At 43.0% G+C, this 15,391-nt stretch overlaps 3 protein-coding genes across 21 annotated transcripts in view; all 3 read right to left on the reverse strand.

The window, feature by feature from the left end:
* Positions 1–85: 85 nt before the first annotated feature.
* On the reverse strand, positions 86–4,426 carry LOC128759628 (dynein axonemal light chain 1-like). 2 transcript variants are annotated; one of them, XM_053866739.1, is made up of 8 exons: positions 3,198–4,426; positions 2,961–2,990; positions 2,661–2,770; positions 2,523–2,578; positions 2,387–2,442; positions 2,191–2,317; positions 1,626–1,766; positions 86–746 (listed from the first exon to the last, which is right to left on the reverse strand). In XM_053866739.1, the coding sequence occupies exons 1-8, from the start codon at positions 3,198–3,200 to the stop codon at positions 724–726; spliced, it is 546 nt and encodes a 181-aa protein (XP_053722714.1). In that variant the 5' UTR covers positions 3,201–4,426; the 3' UTR covers positions 86–723. The 2 variants fall into 2 exon arrangements, with proteins under 2 accessions (XP_053722714.1, XP_053722713.1); XM_053866738.1 differs by having other exon boundaries at positions 2,191–2,442.
* A 231-nt stretch (positions 4,427–4,657) lies between these two features.
* Positions 4,658–9,296, reverse strand: LOC128759627 (bromodomain adjacent to zinc finger domain protein 2B-like). Of its 4 annotated transcripts, XM_053866735.1 has the most exons (12): positions 9,202–9,296; positions 8,178–8,709; positions 7,581–8,109; positions 7,256–7,458; positions 6,906–7,007; positions 6,804–6,831; positions 5,853–6,234; positions 5,510–5,785; positions 5,372–5,433; positions 5,123–5,269; positions 4,869–4,999; positions 4,658–4,789 (listed from the first exon to the last, which is right to left on the reverse strand). In XM_053866735.1, exons 2-7 carry the CDS (start codon positions 8,691–8,693, stop codon positions 6,059–6,061), a joined length of 1,554 nt encoding a protein of 517 aa, XP_053722710.1. In that variant the 5' UTR covers positions 8,694–8,709; positions 9,202–9,296; the 3' UTR covers positions 4,658–4,789; positions 4,869–4,999; positions 5,123–5,269; positions 5,372–5,433; positions 5,510–5,785; positions 5,853–6,058. The 4 variants fall into 4 exon arrangements, with proteins under 4 accessions (XP_053722710.1, XP_053722709.1, XP_053722711.1 ...); XM_053866734.1 differs by having other exon boundaries at positions 4,869–5,269; XM_053866736.1 differs by lacking the exon at positions 6,804–6,831 and having other exon boundaries at positions 4,869–5,269.
* Positions 9,297–11,379: 2,083 nt separating this feature from the next.
* Positions 11,380–15,391, reverse strand: part of LOC128759415 (bromodomain adjacent to zinc finger domain protein 2B-like) — a 64,006-nt gene continuing 59,994 nt past the window's right edge. For all 15 annotated transcript variants that reach the window (XM_053866330.1, XM_053866327.1, XM_053866332.1 and 12 more), the window contains 5 exons: positions 15,184–15,319; positions 14,955–15,101; positions 13,759–14,057; positions 13,490–13,633; positions 11,380–12,717 (listed from right to left, as the gene is read on the reverse strand). In XM_053866330.1, the coding sequence (XP_053722305.1) occupies positions 12,561–12,717; positions 13,490–13,633; positions 13,759–14,057; positions 14,955–15,101; positions 15,184–15,319 (883 nt within the window). In that variant the 3' untranslated portion in view covers positions 11,380–12,560. The remainder of the gene's footprint in view (positions 12,718–13,489; positions 13,634–13,758; positions 14,058–14,954; positions 15,102–15,183; positions 15,320–15,391) is intronic.

The raw sequence follows: 15,391 nt of genomic DNA on the forward strand, positions 1-15,391 counted from the left end.
ATTTTTATTACATATTGACCACAAATATGGGTGTTAAAGCATAGAGCATAGCAGTGAATACTCTGCTGCTCGCATGATGGTTATTATTGCTTGCTTTTATTAATGACAAGGGAAGATAGACTTTATTCATGCTTTACATTCATCATTGGAATTATTGCAGCGAGACATAATGACAAACTACTGTCATATGATCTGTTTCTTGATTTCGGCCGCTCATCAAGACCATATCTCACCACGGGACATCTAGAGACCTCACCGCGGGTCCAGTGGAACAAGAGGCAGGGGACACCATCGCAGGCAAACCACCCTTCACACTCACACCCGCAGAAAATTCACAGCACCTGCTGTATACACTCACTGTCTTCTGTGTGTTGGTGAACTGTGGGAGGGAACCTACGTTGATCTGCAAATAGCACAGTGTGCCTGTGTACCTGCTTTATTTTCTCTGCTGACAATGCTTCAATGGATATCAAACTAGGTGCGAGTGGACGTCCCACAAAAGTGAAGCATTTTAGACTCCATATAATACAATTAAAAAAACATCAACCTTAATGTAGTTCATGTATTATTCATGTATTATGTTGCATTAATTTGCTTGGGCTGTGTTGTAGTATTCACAAAAAAAATGTTCATAAAATGACACTCATCATCAGTTTTATTTTGAAGGTAAATTCCAGGGTCTGTTAACTTGGTCGATGTCCTCTGAGTTCTTTCATGCTAGGGTTATTTCTTGAGTGTAGAATATCCTAAAACAGAAAGGAAGTGTTGCTTATATTTACAAATAACAGCATGCAATTCATGAATGGAATCTTCTGGCAATTAAAGGAACTAATTTTTGTCCCATTCTCCACCTCCAGAGGCGCTGGTGAGCATGCCAGTATCAGCATTACTTGTATGCTATGGTGGCATGGTTCATTGCAAAAATCCCATGGCACATCACAAAGGGAACCTCAGCCAAAGTCAAAAGTCCTGTAGAAAATCCCTTGTAATTTGTGAAAAATTGTAGTTACTGACACTCTATTTTGGCATGTGATTTGCTGAAACACACTGCGGAAAATGTATTTGTGTAAAAATGTCTACAGAAAGGGGTGGGCAATATGGCAAAAATATCAGGATGTATTTATTTTCAATAACTATTTCGTTTTTAGCACAATCTCTTTTCACAATTTCCAGACAAATCTTTGACAATCTTTGCCTCAGCTTGCTTCGCAACACCAATGATTCTTTCTTTCTTCACATTTATTTGGTTCTGGCCAACTTGGAAAAAAAAGAAGCCAACTGACAGTCTAAGAGTGATGGTGCGAGGGAACACACCATCACTCTGTCATGGAAGGTGTGTGGTCAAGTTAGAGGCGTATCAGGTTCAAGACAACTACAATTCACACATTTGAGCGACTTCTTCGCTGTGAATGTGTGTGGGAAGGGCATAGATCTATAGTGTATAGAAGGAATGTGACAGGATCCATGTGATCTCCTCACATTGGTAGGTAATGGTGGTTGTAATTGTTTAATGACATCATACTGTCCACCTCGATCTCCGGACAAATGTGGTGAAACTGGACACCTGACACTCTCTCGCCGCACCCTGGTTGAAAAACACTGCTATACTGTATAATAAATCTTACCGTCTAACTTGTTCAAATTCGGAAGCCTTTTTATGGCCTCCTCTCTCCACGTCCCATCGGCGGCGTGCTTCACTTGCAGGGGATTCCCCTGGAACACCAGGATCGAGAGGGAGGGCAGGTCGGCCATCTTGGAAAACTCTCCTGCATGAGAGGAAAATGACTCCTTTGAAGGACTTTCAAATCGGAATTTGTTTGTAATGGAATTGAGATCAACAATACTGAAAGAGACGTTGGTGCCTGGAAATAGATGTCAATTGTGGCCTTGTTTACCACTTATAAAAGCATCATGTTTTCTGTATCTGCAACTCTTAAACGTTCCTTGAGGTCCTCAGCCTACAGTATAGAAACCAACATTGGTTCTAGAGGGCGGTAAGCATCAGCCTTTGGACTGACTAAAAATAAACTGCTGAGTCACCATACTCTTGTTTTACTGCTTTGTAAAATGTATTAGAGGGTGGTATTGTAATACTATCCTACTATTCAGTATCATCAGACAAAACCCATCCATTAGTGAATATATCAATCCAGTAATAAATCCAGTCAGTAAAGTAAGGCGCCAGCTCACCCCAGTCTTTGACCTGGTTGTTTGACATGTAGAGAACGCTCATTTTCTTCAGGTTTTGGATTCCATCCATCTTCTCGATTGAGTTGTAAGAGATCCACAATTCTTCCAGTGTGTCCCTCACTGGCTCCTGTATGATGCACGGCAGGCATTCAAACTCACTGGATAAGTGCGGTGCTGTGTAGAGCATAACACCAACCAGCCCACTGAGGTCTTTGATGCAATTTCTACCCAGAGACAGAATCCTCAGGTTCTCTGAAGCAGGAAAGATGGTGTGAGACACAAAGAAATCCAGCTCATTTTAGATCTGCTTATAAGTTTTAAGGACAACTTGCTCAGGCCATGAAGATTTGTAATCTTTTTGATCCTATTGGTGGACAGTGATAGCTGCCTGGTAGAAATAACAAAGAAAGGAAATATTTAAAAACACTCTTCAGATGGTAAATTTGGACAAAAACAAAACTTCAGCTCACTCGCAGTTGGCCAGTGTAGCGATAGAGGCATCCATCCTTTCTATTGGAGGGTTCTGACCATAAAGCATGACGTGTGTTTGGTCACACGCCTTCTCCCCAATCTTCTCCTCCTGCACACAGTGCGCATGAACACAAAACTATTTCATTACTGTGATGCTTAGTTCGCAGAACGTCAACAGGTTGGGACCTCAGTTTGATTGTGGTTTTATCTTGTAAATTCATCATGCAGGAAGACTGATTTTAATCCATCCTATCAGTCACCTGCTGCTACACGCAGCCCAGCCTGTTACAGTCACTCACCCATTTGGCCAGTGCATCTTTGACTGTTGCCTGCGAACACGACATCATTAGACAGTTCATTAAACAGATTCTTACGATCTTGTATGAAAATATTGAACATAATCAAGTACAATGTCAGACAAATATTTTGGCCGATTGTGGGGGGAAAGAAAATTACAATTTGTTGTTCATTGTCCTTGAAAGAAGGTTCTAACTGACAAAATGATGAAAGATCAGATTGAGCAACATTCTACTCACCATGCTAGTGGTCAAGTTCTATCACCTTTGTGGAGGAGGCAAACTGAGGTTGTCACTCTCCAACTCCTTCAAGCTTGCAGGGTTTTTGTCATTTCACAGGCACAAATGTTAAAGAAGTGCCCATGATCCTGACTGTGAAACTGGGGACAGTGACTGATGTGTATCGATGATGATCTGTATTCAGTTACTGCTGTGTAAAACTCACAGGAAACTAGCATAAGAAAAGTATTTTCAATCAAGAAAAGTTGTTGATATATATTTGTTGTTAGTGGGCAATAACATTTTCAGAGTAATAAAGCATCCACTTTCTGACAAATCACATCAAAGTTCTTCACTTTTTAGATCAAAGCACTGTGAACGATAAAAGGTAGGTGTTGACAAACTTCAGAGCCAAACAAAAACTTGGGCTCAGTTGAGTCGTAGCAACTTCTGACTCATGTCCCAGCTACCTGAGGCTACAGTCCTCACAGGTCATCACTGGTCACACAGATACAACCACTCACAGTAGTGCTAAGGGACAAGTCACAGGTCACCAACCGCAAATTTGATAAAATGCTCGTCCAGCTGTCACTCAAGGCTTTCATAAGTGCAGGACACTGCTATCTTGGGACAGCATCCGCTCACCATTGGACTGAGACTGGACTCCACCAAGGTTGTCACAGACCAAGATGTTTTGCTGGTTGGAGGAGAGACACAGATGGAAGAAGTACCGTGGGGTCTTCTTGATCAAGAGGATGTTGTGGTGTTATATTGATAGATATATCGATAGAGCTGAGCCAAAAGGCAGACCTGTGAATTTACTGCATGGTGCCAGCTTTGAGTAACAGCGAGTATTAAGATGGCCGTTTCTTGGCAGCTTGTTTCGGACAAGGTCACCTGAGAGGAGGCCTTGGGGCACGTTTGATCATTGGATGACCTGGGATCTTCCAAAAGAGTCAGGTAACTGACTCACTAATGTGGAGTCAAAGCAGCCCCATGAATAGTCAGAGTGAGTCTGTATATATAATAAATGCATTTTTATTGGGTTGTAGTCACACACACACACACACACACACACACACACAAAAGAATGAACAAAAGCTCAACCGTATCCATTTCTCTGGCGAGTCTGGACCCAGTTGGAGGTGGAAGTTTTTAGCAGACTTGGTAAATGTATTTAAAGTACGGAAGGTTTTTTGGTTTGTTTTTATCGCAGGTGTTGTCTTATTAAAAGGAGAATTACGGTATTTCAAACTGAGATCCACTCAATCACATATTGCCTCACAAGCTCCATGAAACGCTTCTCAAAGAACTTCCTCAAGGTCTGAGCAGCAAATCTGAGGTCTTCATTCAGATGGTCACAGTTTTCAAAAAGCAATTTGACGTCACCGAGGAAGGTTTCCAGGGTTTCATACCTGCAACAAAAAGGGTGAATAACCTTGGCCACGGAGATGTTTCACCGTGAGCTGGTGGCTACTCACTGGCTGCTTGCAAGCTTCTTCCCGATGGTGGAAAAATCCATGGGCTTCTTGATGGCCTCCTCGTACTTGAGGGTGACTAGGTGGAAGAAAGCACTGCCATCCTGATGGCTCTCCAACTCAGCCAGGAGGACTCTGTTCTCAACACATGAGCGTTGATGTCATTAGTTAGTGACAAGTCAATTCTTTTTTTTTTTTTTTTTAGAGAACAAACCTGCACATTTCTATATCCCTGTTGTTGTCTCGCCCTTTCTTAGCTCTTTTCACATGGACTGGCCTCGGCTAAGCAGGTGGGCTCCCCTCCCCTTTCTTCATCCTGTTCTTCTCTCCCTCTTCTTTCTTGGGCTGTGAAGTGACAAACTCCACATGGGCACCTTGTGTCACACTCTTCGCCTCCGAGCGAAAATAGTGAGCACCAGCCTACTCACCAGCCCTTTCACTTTTACGGAAAAAGGAGACAAACTATACCTTAGCAACACAGGCAGAGCAGAACCAGTGTCCATCTGGGATGGCAGCCAACATGGGTTTGTGGCAGAAGGTGTGACAGCCTTTGTCACAGCTGTCGCACATCAGCACCAGCTCCTCGTTCTCATCCTCCTTGCAAATCTGACAGTACTGAACAGTCACGGATTAAAAACAATCGATGCGGCATTCAACTGAACGACAGGTTCAATATTACTCGCCACTTTCATGACGGAGCGCTCCCAAGCAATGCACCTCTGCAGCTGTTCCATTGTCAGGGCTTTCTTCCAAACCTTCATGCCGTCCCTCTCGCTCGCCTGTGGGAGAGAAAGTGTCTCAGGTTTAATCGTGACCAGGTGAACTCAGATGAGCTGTTGCTATAAGCTGTTTCACCTGTCGGCGCTGGTCGATGGAGAGGAGGGAGGTACTGCACCCGCTTCATCCAGCCTGATCTGGAGACCCAGGGGGCTGCTCAGGTACCTCCTGTCAATGCTGCGCTCCAGAACACCCAGACGGGTCACCGCTATGTCCAGCGGGTTGTCTGGATGTTGCTCCACCTCCTGCTCCTCCCTCCCTCGATCCCATGTGGCTGATGCTGCTGATTCAGCCTTGTGCTCATAATACACCAAGTCCTTCAATTCAAATTGGTTGGCGGGGCTCTGTCCAGCTCTGGAGGTCTCAAGGCATTGATGTAAGGCATTTCACACCACACTGACTGGCACTTCTCACTTCTTACCTCAGCCTGCAGGAAGGCAGCAGTCACCTTCCTCTCCAGCTCTTCCACCTGCCTCAGCACAGCGATGTCCATCTCCATGGCCTGCTCCTCCACACACCAGCCTCGCACAGACTCCACGCTGACCTGGACGTCCAAGTCAGTTTCGATCGCTTGAGGTCATGACCATGTTGATGTGACAGACAGCTATACACACCATCCAATATGATTCAATACACTCTGCCTTTTGCCTTTATTATTCTTACCTTCATGGTGTTTGGCACATTCACAAACTTACTTAACTTGGTATGGAGGCCTTTCTCTCTGATGCCACGGCTGTGCAGAGAGTCCACCAGGGCTCTCAACACCTCACCATCACACACTCGCCACCAGCTGGTCAACATCTCTGGAGCAACAACATTTTTATGCAACCTGCTCGTGTACAGGTCACGCACCATCTGGGACTGGCTGCTGCGTCGGATAATCCACGGGTTTCTGACTTTAAAGTGAGAATTCTGAGATCAAAGTCACTTTAAAGTCAGAATTCTGCCAATTATTTTTTTTCTTCACTGGCCCTAATCCTCTTCTGTATATTTCAGTACCATATTCCTTCCACTAAAATACATTAAATTGAAATAAAGTTCTATACTCGCAGCTGTGTAATCTATCCGCATACATTCATTGTATACTGTTCGAATGTTGCTGTTTCCTGTGTTCTCTGGCTACATGAGAAATCATTTCCACTCCCATCAGTCTCACCTGTGCTGCGCAGCAGAAAGAATGAATGGATTGTTTCAAGTTTTGGGAGTCTTGTGGGAGAAGGTGTGAAAACAAATGACGATATAAAATAGTTAACTGTTTATGCAGGCTTATTCAAGTGATTTGCAATGGATAAAACATATGACTTCAACATGAATTAAGCAGGAGCTGGTACATTATCTAGAGCTCGGGATCATCTTGACACCCTCCTCTCACCTTGTGCTTTCAGTTGGATGAAGGTTGACTGCAGCGGATTAGTAGCGTTTGAAGCTTGCAAGTCACTACTCAACTCTACTACTCTCTGGCTTCAATCTCTACCTGAGGAGCAGACTTTCGGGGGCGACCCCTTTGACCATCCACTGCAGAAAATTGAGAAGGGGATTGGATCTTATCCACCTGCAGAGGGCTCCATTCTGATGCCTGGAACAAAGTTTTTCTGCTGTGAAATCAAAATCATTTTGCAACTTTAAGAATCACGCAATCCAGTAAATGTATCTTTTTTTTCTTTTTTTTTAAATTCAATACGATGACACTGCATCTCTGACAGAGTAACCATGAACAGAATATAGGCATTCGGGGTGCGCCCAACCATGGGCCCTGGCCCTATAGTTAAGAATCACTGCATTAGACAACATTACACTGAGACATTTAAGAATAAAAAGTTATACCTGACAAAGCGGTTGGACTTTGGATGGAAGACCCTGGGCCTTCAGTGGAGGAACAGTTGACCTCCCGGAGGTCGGTGTTGTCACCGTCTCAGGAGGCTTGATCTTCTGCTCCTTCAGGTTCTGAACAACCTCTTCAACAGATCCGGTGTGTAGACAAACCTCCATCCCATTTTCCCAACACATGGCACTGTTATCAGCATTATCTACAGATGTGTAAGCCATCAGGAGACTCATGACTACGTATGGATCTTTTTGAAGTTTTAATGTCACAGAACAAGACAACATTTTATCATCGTTCTTAATGTCAGTGAAGATCATTCCCAACCTGTCACTGTATTGTCAGACTCTTCCAAATCACCATCATCACTGGAGCTGCTAGCCTCCCTTCCAGCAGGGAGCCCAGCCGCTGGAACCTGGGTCCCAGGGTGGTCCACCAAATGCATTCCAGAGACACAATTTTCTGGAATGTCACTGCCAGGCTCTCCTCCAAACAACTCCACAAGTGAAGGAAACAGACGTTGCTTGGAGTAGGACGCCCAGGACTCTGCAGGGTCAACATGCTCAGAAGTCCCAGACCCATCGTCTTGGATCTTGCGCTTGGATTTCCTCGAGCTCAGATCTAAAGGCAAACATGCACACTCAGAGGCAGGGGGCTGGTCTTCATCGTGACGACAGGGCTCTTGAAGCTCCAGCAGTGCAGTGGCGATCAACAACTCAATGGGATGGCACTGACGTGAACTCACAGGCGGGAGTGGTGAGAGAGGCGATGGCGGGGGTGGAGGTGGGGGGAGGGTGAATGACTTTTTAGGAGAGGCTTTTCGCCCTGTCCATTTCTGCCGTGAGGCAATCGCAGCCTGCAATAACAGAACAGGTGACAAGTAAATATGGGATGCCGGGACAATAGTAGAAATTGTTGTCCTACCTTTCTTTGTTTGAATTTCTGGATCCTTGCAAGTGAGGCTTCTAAACTCCGGCCCAGCTTGAGGGAAGCAGATTTCCGAGATCTCTTGGCTTTCAGCTTTTGGTTGATCTGACATGAACGGATTGAGGTGGTGGGCCTTGGACACGTTGGGCTCGGGGAAGAGGGCTCAAGGACGAGGGACGAGCTTTGGGAAGGGAGGTTGAAGGAAGTGGGGGGCAGCACCTTCTCAAGGTTGAGAGAAGCAATGCCAAACGCTTTGTAACTGGGTGTGAGTGGGGAATTTGAAGAGGGGCGAGGTAACAACTTCCTTTTGGGCTGGTTGAGGCAGGCCAGGGGTTTTAAGTTAGCTACCAGGCCAGTGGGCTGAGATGGCTTCTGAGGACCCTCCACTACAGCTGTGGGGCGCTGCAGGCCAGAGACACTGCTGGCAGAGGAGTCAGAGAAGGACGGTGGAGCATGGCCTGACTGGTCACACGACCCCTTATCCGTCTGAGGTTCTTTCTCGTCATCCATCATGATAAAAAAAAGACACCTAGAGAATAAAATATATAATAATACATTATATATATACACATAATTATATATATATATATATATATATATATATATATATATATATATATATATATATATATATATATATGCGCAAGGAAAGTTTATTTCACTTTAGTGAATTTTATGATGTTTATGTTAAACTGCAGCGCAAGCCTATGATGACGTCATCCACTATCGCCATCTCGCTGACGTAAGAGTAAATAATGAAAAGAAAATAATAGTAAACAAAAATAGATAACCTCCAAAAGCTACAAAAACAGCAAGCTACTTTTTTTTTTTTTAAATCACGCACTACTACACAGACATTTGTGAACCACAGCGTCACCTAGCGATGATCCCTAAGCCTCTCCCACATCGGTCATGATGTTAAAGTTGGAAGTAAAACTGTTTTAAAATCTGTTCTGGCTGAGTCCTGGTGTATAGTCGCGCGCGTGCGCGTGTGTGTTGGATTGGATTTTTATTTGCTCACCAAAGCACAGTCGATCGCTTCAGGAACCGCTTCACACACGAGGTACGGGCGCGTTCGCCTCCGAGTGGAGCATCAGTCCCCGCTGTGAGCGCTTATACGAGTCAAACGTGAGTAAAGTCACTGAAGCAGCTTTAATACGAAACAAAGGAATACGGTAGTAACGTGAATGATGTAATGTGAATGATCAAACTGACACATGGCGTCTCAGTTCACTGTGTCACTAAGGAGATCTGTCATCAGGACTGGACTCTGGTCCAAAGAGTTCATCATTGTGCCTTTAGTATATCTCAAATTGCACATTAGCATATTCCCAAACCAGTCATTCACCTTGACAGAAATGTATTTTACTGTAGTTAAACATTTAATTTCAAACAACAACAATTAATTTCAATTACAAACAAAGGGTTCAGGTGGGTTACATATACTAAAAGATTAGTAAAATGTTGTTGTTGTTGTCAGCTTTGACGTGACAAAAATACTAACATTTCCCCAGGGCAGCGTCATCACCCCATGACTCATGAACAAGACCCATTTATGTGCCTGGTGTTGATAAACTTAATCTAATGCAGGTAGAACAACCTACACATTTAGGGGACTTTTAACTGATAAATGTACATCACACACAGGCTTAAAAAGTTTTAAAAAAGGAACAAGTGAATTGGACAGTAAAATGTGACATTTTTAAAGTCTGACCTTTGCTATTCTACAGGTATTTCCTCTTCTTTTTTGCTGCTGTAAATTTGGAATTTCCCCTCAAAACCTACACGAGGACAAACCACAATACTGAGGGAAACTTTGTTGTTCAGAAAGGGCACAAGTAATGAGAATGAATTCTTCATTCTTTTACTTTTCATCCTCCATAAAAGAAAGATAAAAGCAAGAAGGATATCCCTTTGTCTTGGTCTGGTGCAGGGTGGGCAATCCCATTTGCTAAGCGACCACATCATACAGTACACTGTGATGCTTCTGTCATGCCACGGTCTTTAGGGGAGAATGTCTTGGTTGCACAAGGTGAAATTTGATAGCGGCAGTTTATTATGAGGTATATTTCCACTATAATTTATTTGTTTCCCGTTAAAACTGGTGCTAAAATTCTGATAACCCAGCATCACTCATGAAAAGAAACTCATTACATTAACTATTAATATCCATAGCGGAAGAAAAACACAATGAAGACCTAAATAAATGAAAAACTTGGGCCAACATAAATGCGGGACAAGGGCCTCTTTAAATCGTTTTTACATTCAGAGCAACGCACAGTTTAGACACTAACTTAACATTAAATGAAAGGGTCAACACATTCGATAACAATACACGGATAGAGCTCATCCTCAAGACACGTTTTCACTCCTGATCCTGTGTTTTCATGAGCCAGATCTGTAGGCAGAAATGAGGATGAACACCATCTTTTAAACGAAAGAGGAGCCATCTTGTTTATTTCAACCCTGTATGAATGTACGTACGTGTGTGTTCTACGTTGTCAGTCGACCTCGAGTACAACGTTAGTAAATGAACGTTGCAGGAACAGAAGTGACTGAGATGTCTTCAGAGAACCACAGTCCACAGTATAAATAAATAAATAAATAAATATATATATATATATATATATATATATATATATATATAATATATAGGTTACGGACCCCTTAAAATGGTCTGTCCCACTCTGTTGCTTCAGAATGTGTCTAACTCACCAAGCAGTCATGAAAATTTTACTTAAACACTTTTACGTCAAATGTTTTAATGTAGCTTTAAATTTGACAGGAAACGTCTTGCAGCGAATGCCGCCCTACAAAATAAAAGCACACAATAAAAATAAGATCACATCAGCATATACCTGGATCGAGGTTTTTTTAGGTTTATATGAACAGTACCGTAATAAAACATATGATTATACATTATTTTGCACGTTCCTTATTAGCCAATGTGCACTATTGTGTTTCGCGTACCTTGTTTAGATTGTTTTTTTACTTATCAAACAAACCGATTTGTCATTAGCACATTCCGGTAAGATAACGCTTGTAATAGTTTTGTTCGCCGCACATCGTCATCGCTACAGTATTTACTTCACGACCAGTCCGTTTATAAAGTGTGAAATGAAAAATCAAGTCGTTTGCGTTGAAAAACATCCTTTTAATAGGTCCGTGCCACACACTAGTGAAAAATAAAGCTCCTACAAAAGAATGATACTTTTATTCCACAATATCTTAAATAAAGTAACTTCAAGTACTTCTGACTTGGGTACAAAAAAATCTAGCTGCCTCCATCAGGCCACGACACACAGCAAGGTTCAACACAGTGGTCACAAATGTCCGTAGGTCCTCGGTATTGTGGCAGATTGTGAGGAAATGTATTACAGAAGCGTCACCCAATGTTTTTTTTTTTTTTTCTTCTCTTTTCTGTGGTGAGGAATTGGATCTGCGTCACAGTCCAACTTTGGAGGCCTTGTTGGATTGAAATAAAATTAAAAAAAAGAAAAAGAAAATAATGTCGTAAAAATGAAAACATTAACATCCTCTACATGCCCCTGTTGGAAGGGTAGGCACTACCAAGATTAAGGATACCACAGTGTTTGCAGAGGATATGTCATATACTGTACAAACAATATTTATGATAATGTTTCCATCACGTTCACTAAAATAGAATGCTACAATCATTCTAAGGCATAAACAATATCTTAATATTCTTAAACAATTTTTACACATCGTTCCAAACAAGACATTATATAGACATTAATAAACAATATATACACATGAACCACCATTGTCTAACTGCTGCTCCTGTAAATAAATGCAGTTTAACAGCTTGAACAAATGATTACAGTCATTGAATGCTCCAAAGCACTGAACAGTGTAAACAGTTTCTTTTTTTCTTGGCTTTGTTTGATATTTGGGAGGAAAATTATAACACAAAGACACATTCCTTTTCAAATTTAGCTGACCTTCCTTTTCATAGAAAATGAAGTGGACCTTGAATCATAAATAATCATTACAAAATTAAATACATTCACTATACTAGTTTAAATAACAAAAGAAAATATTTACAGGTAGTGGAAAGTATTCTAGCGCAGACACATCAGTGACAGTTGAGGATTCAATCAGTGCAGTGTTCTGAGTCAGGGAATAGTATTGCACTATGATGCCCTTTTTCTCCGCGAGTCTTTGGGGCTTTTATCCCTGTTGTAATGATCCAGCGCACCTCATGTAACCATTTTTTTTTTATTTTCACTGGGCCATCTCACTCGAAGCACAGCGGGACTCCTAGTTTTGTTAGAATCCAGCGGAAACCACACTCCACCATTAAAGTAACCCAGTGCCGAGTGGTACGACCGGAGGGAGAGAGAGAATTTGGGTGCAAGATCAGTTAGTTTGTTTCAGAAGCTCCGTCCAGCGCTTCTCAAAAAATTTCCTCATGTTATGACCAGCACGTCCAATGTCAGAATTGTCTTCATTGAATTTTTCGCAATTATCAAACACTAAGTTGACGTCAATGATAAAGGTCTCCAGGTTTTGGTACCTGAAATTAGAAAGAAAATCCAGAGTGAGACACAAGACAAACCATTTCACCACAATGTCACTATTTACTGCTCTGATAAATGTCATTTCGTTTCATATCTGAATCTCTTTGGCACTCGTGTTCACTCTCACAACTCATGTAATCCCGAAAAGTGCAGCTTTTAAATAAGTGCGACGAAAAAAAAAACACTGGGAAAATGACTGGGGTTTCAGATAAACATTGAGCACTAGAGGGCGCAAGGTCGCCGTGTGGCTTTCAGTGGCGCATCAGGAGCAGAGTTTCTCTCTTTTTTGCTTGCTCTCATGGATCGATATTAACCAGTTTGGATGGGCTTCATTTTGCACACGTCAGACCCTTCAAATGGTGCATCACTGACAGTCTGCGCTTTATGCAACAAAGAAACACTTACTAGAGGTCAAATGGGGGCTGGACTTCATTGAAAATATAAGCATTTCATTACGTTTCAATGATTTATAGCAAAGCTTCTATTGGAGAAACTGTCTGTTGTGACTATTAAATTTTTCCCCGTATGTATCCAACTGTATCTCTGAATGACAGACTCGATGAGAAGCATTGTTAAAGAGATATTAAGTAGAAAGCCACATTACAATCAGCAACAACAGAAGAGCAGAATCTTAGAAGTAGAGATGTGAGGGGGAAAAACACATTGGGTGTATGTATTTAAAACATTGCACCAGCCAAGAACTATTCAACAGAGGAAATGGCCTAAATCTGCAGTATATGTTTGACTAGCGACGGACATGGTACTCACTGGCTGCTGACTAGCTTCTCGCGTATGGTGGAGAAATCCATGGGTTTCTTGATGACCTTCTTGTACCCAGGAACTGACTTGAGGTTGACTGGAGTGAGGAAAGGCCAGGCGTCCTGATGTCTCTCCAACTCAGCGAGTAGAACCCTGTTAAACACAGCCACACAATAGCACAACGTTATGTCAGGCAGCGAGGATTACACAACCATATATACTAAATAAACCCACTGAAAAGGTCTCAACTTTAAAGTTACTTTCCGCCTGAAACAAACCTGCACAGTCCCAGATCCCTGTTGTTGTCTCTAGCCGTCTTTGCTCTCTTCACGCAGGTGGGGTTTTCCTGACTGACTGCTGGCTGAGAAGGTGAGGTTTCCTCCGATTTTCTCTTCTTGTTGCTGTCTTTCGCTGCTTTCTTAGGAGTGCTGCTGGCGCTGGTTGAGTCCTCCTCTGACATCTCCCCACTACCGGCCTGCTTCCCGTTTTTCTTCGCCTCACCTCCCTTCTTTACATTAGCTGCACCGGAGGCTGGCGGTTTGCTAGGAGTCTTCTTTTTGGGAGAGGGACCACTAGCCTGCACAGACAAACCACAATAAGAGACACTCACCTTTAGTATATATATATATATTTTTTTTTTTGGCTTCTCCCTTCAGGGGTCGCCACAGCGGATCATCTTCCTCGATTTCACCCTGTCCTCTGCTTTGTCTTCTCTCAAACCTACAAACCTCATGTCCTCCTTCACCACCTCCTCCTCTCCACCTTCTGCCTGGCAGTTCCAACCTCAACATCCTCCTACCAATGTACTGGCTCTCTCTCCTCTGTACATGTCCAAACCATCTCAATCTAGCCTCTCTGACTTTCTCTCCTAAACACCTGACCACATGTGCTGTCCCTCTGATCTACTGCTTCCTGATCCTATCCATCCTGCTCACTCCCAGAGAGAAGCTCAGCATCTTCATCTCTGCTACCTCCAGCTCTGCCTCCTGTCTTTTCCTCAGTGCCACTGTTTCCAAACCATACAACATTGCTGGCCTAACCACTGTTTTGTACACCTTCCCTTTCATCCTTGCCGACACCCATTAGTCATATATCACACCTGACACCTTTTTCCGATTATTCCATCCTGCCTGCACCCGCTTCTTCACCTCTTTGTCACACTAGTACCTTCTTTATCTCTGTGGACTTCACCTGTCCATTTGGCTCCCTCTCATTCACACACATGTATTCTGTCTTACTGTGGCTAACCTTCATTCCTCTCCTTTCTAAGGCAGACCTCCACCTCTCTATCTTATCTTCCACTTGCTCCCGTCTTTCACCACAGATCACAATGTCAACTGCAAACATCACCGTCCAAGGGGCTTCCTGTCTAACCTCATGTCATAATTTCAAAATATAAAGGTATGAATAGGAATATCACCCATGGCCGTGAGACTAGGATGATGTCATTAAAATGGTAGAGAGCAGATTATACCTTGGAAATGCAGGCTGGGCAGTACCAGTCTCCCTCTGGAATAGTGGTGATTTTGGGCTTATGGCAGTAAGTGTGACAGCCTTTGTCACAGCCGTCACACAGCAAGAGCAGGTCCTCGTTATCACCCTTCCTGCAAATCTGACAGTACTGAGCAAAAAAGAAAAAAAGAAGAGTGATGAATTGAATGAAAACTTGAATGACTTCCAGCCAAATCGTGAACGGCGCTCACCACTTTCATGATGGAGCGCTCCCATGCGATGGACTTCTGCAGCTGCTGGATACACATTGCCAACTGGGCGGCGCTGCGGACTTCACTCAGGGCTTTCCTCCAAACCTTCATGCCGTGGGCCACCTCCTCCTCACATCTAGGGACACAGAGCAGAAGTCAGAGAAAGAAACCACCCATTCTGACTTTCACACAGATGCTTCATCAGACC

This window comes from Synchiropus splendidus, chromosome 5 (genome assembly GCF_027744825.2).
Source record: "Synchiropus splendidus isolate RoL2022-P1 chromosome 5, RoL_Sspl_1.0, whole genome shotgun sequence".
In the NCBI taxonomy this organism is placed as follows: domain Eukaryota; kingdom Metazoa; phylum Chordata; class Actinopteri; order Syngnathiformes; family Callionymidae; genus Synchiropus; species Synchiropus splendidus.

Coding starts and splice junctions, on each gene's coding strand:
- LOC128759628 (XM_053866738.1), bottom strand. Junction 2,771..2,960: donor AAGATGCACTGGCCAAATGG/GTGAGTGACTGT, acceptor CACTGTGTGCAG/GAGGAGAAGATTGGGGAGAA. Junction 2,579..2,660: donor GCTACACTGGCCAACTGCGA/GTGAGCTGAAGT, acceptor TATTTCTACCAG/GCAGCTATCACTGTCCACCA.
- LOC128759627 (XM_053866735.1), bottom strand. CDS start 8,693: ATGATGGATGACGAGAAAGAACCTCAGACGGATAAGGGGTCGTGTGAC. Junction 7,008..7,255: donor AAGTCCAACCGCTTTGTCAG/GTATAACTTTTT, acceptor ACTTTGTTCCAG/GCATCAGAATGGAGCCCTCT. Junction 6,832..6,905: donor CCCGAAAGTCTGCTCCTCAG/GTAGAGATTGAA, acceptor AATCCGCTGCAG/TCAACCTTCATCCAACTGAA.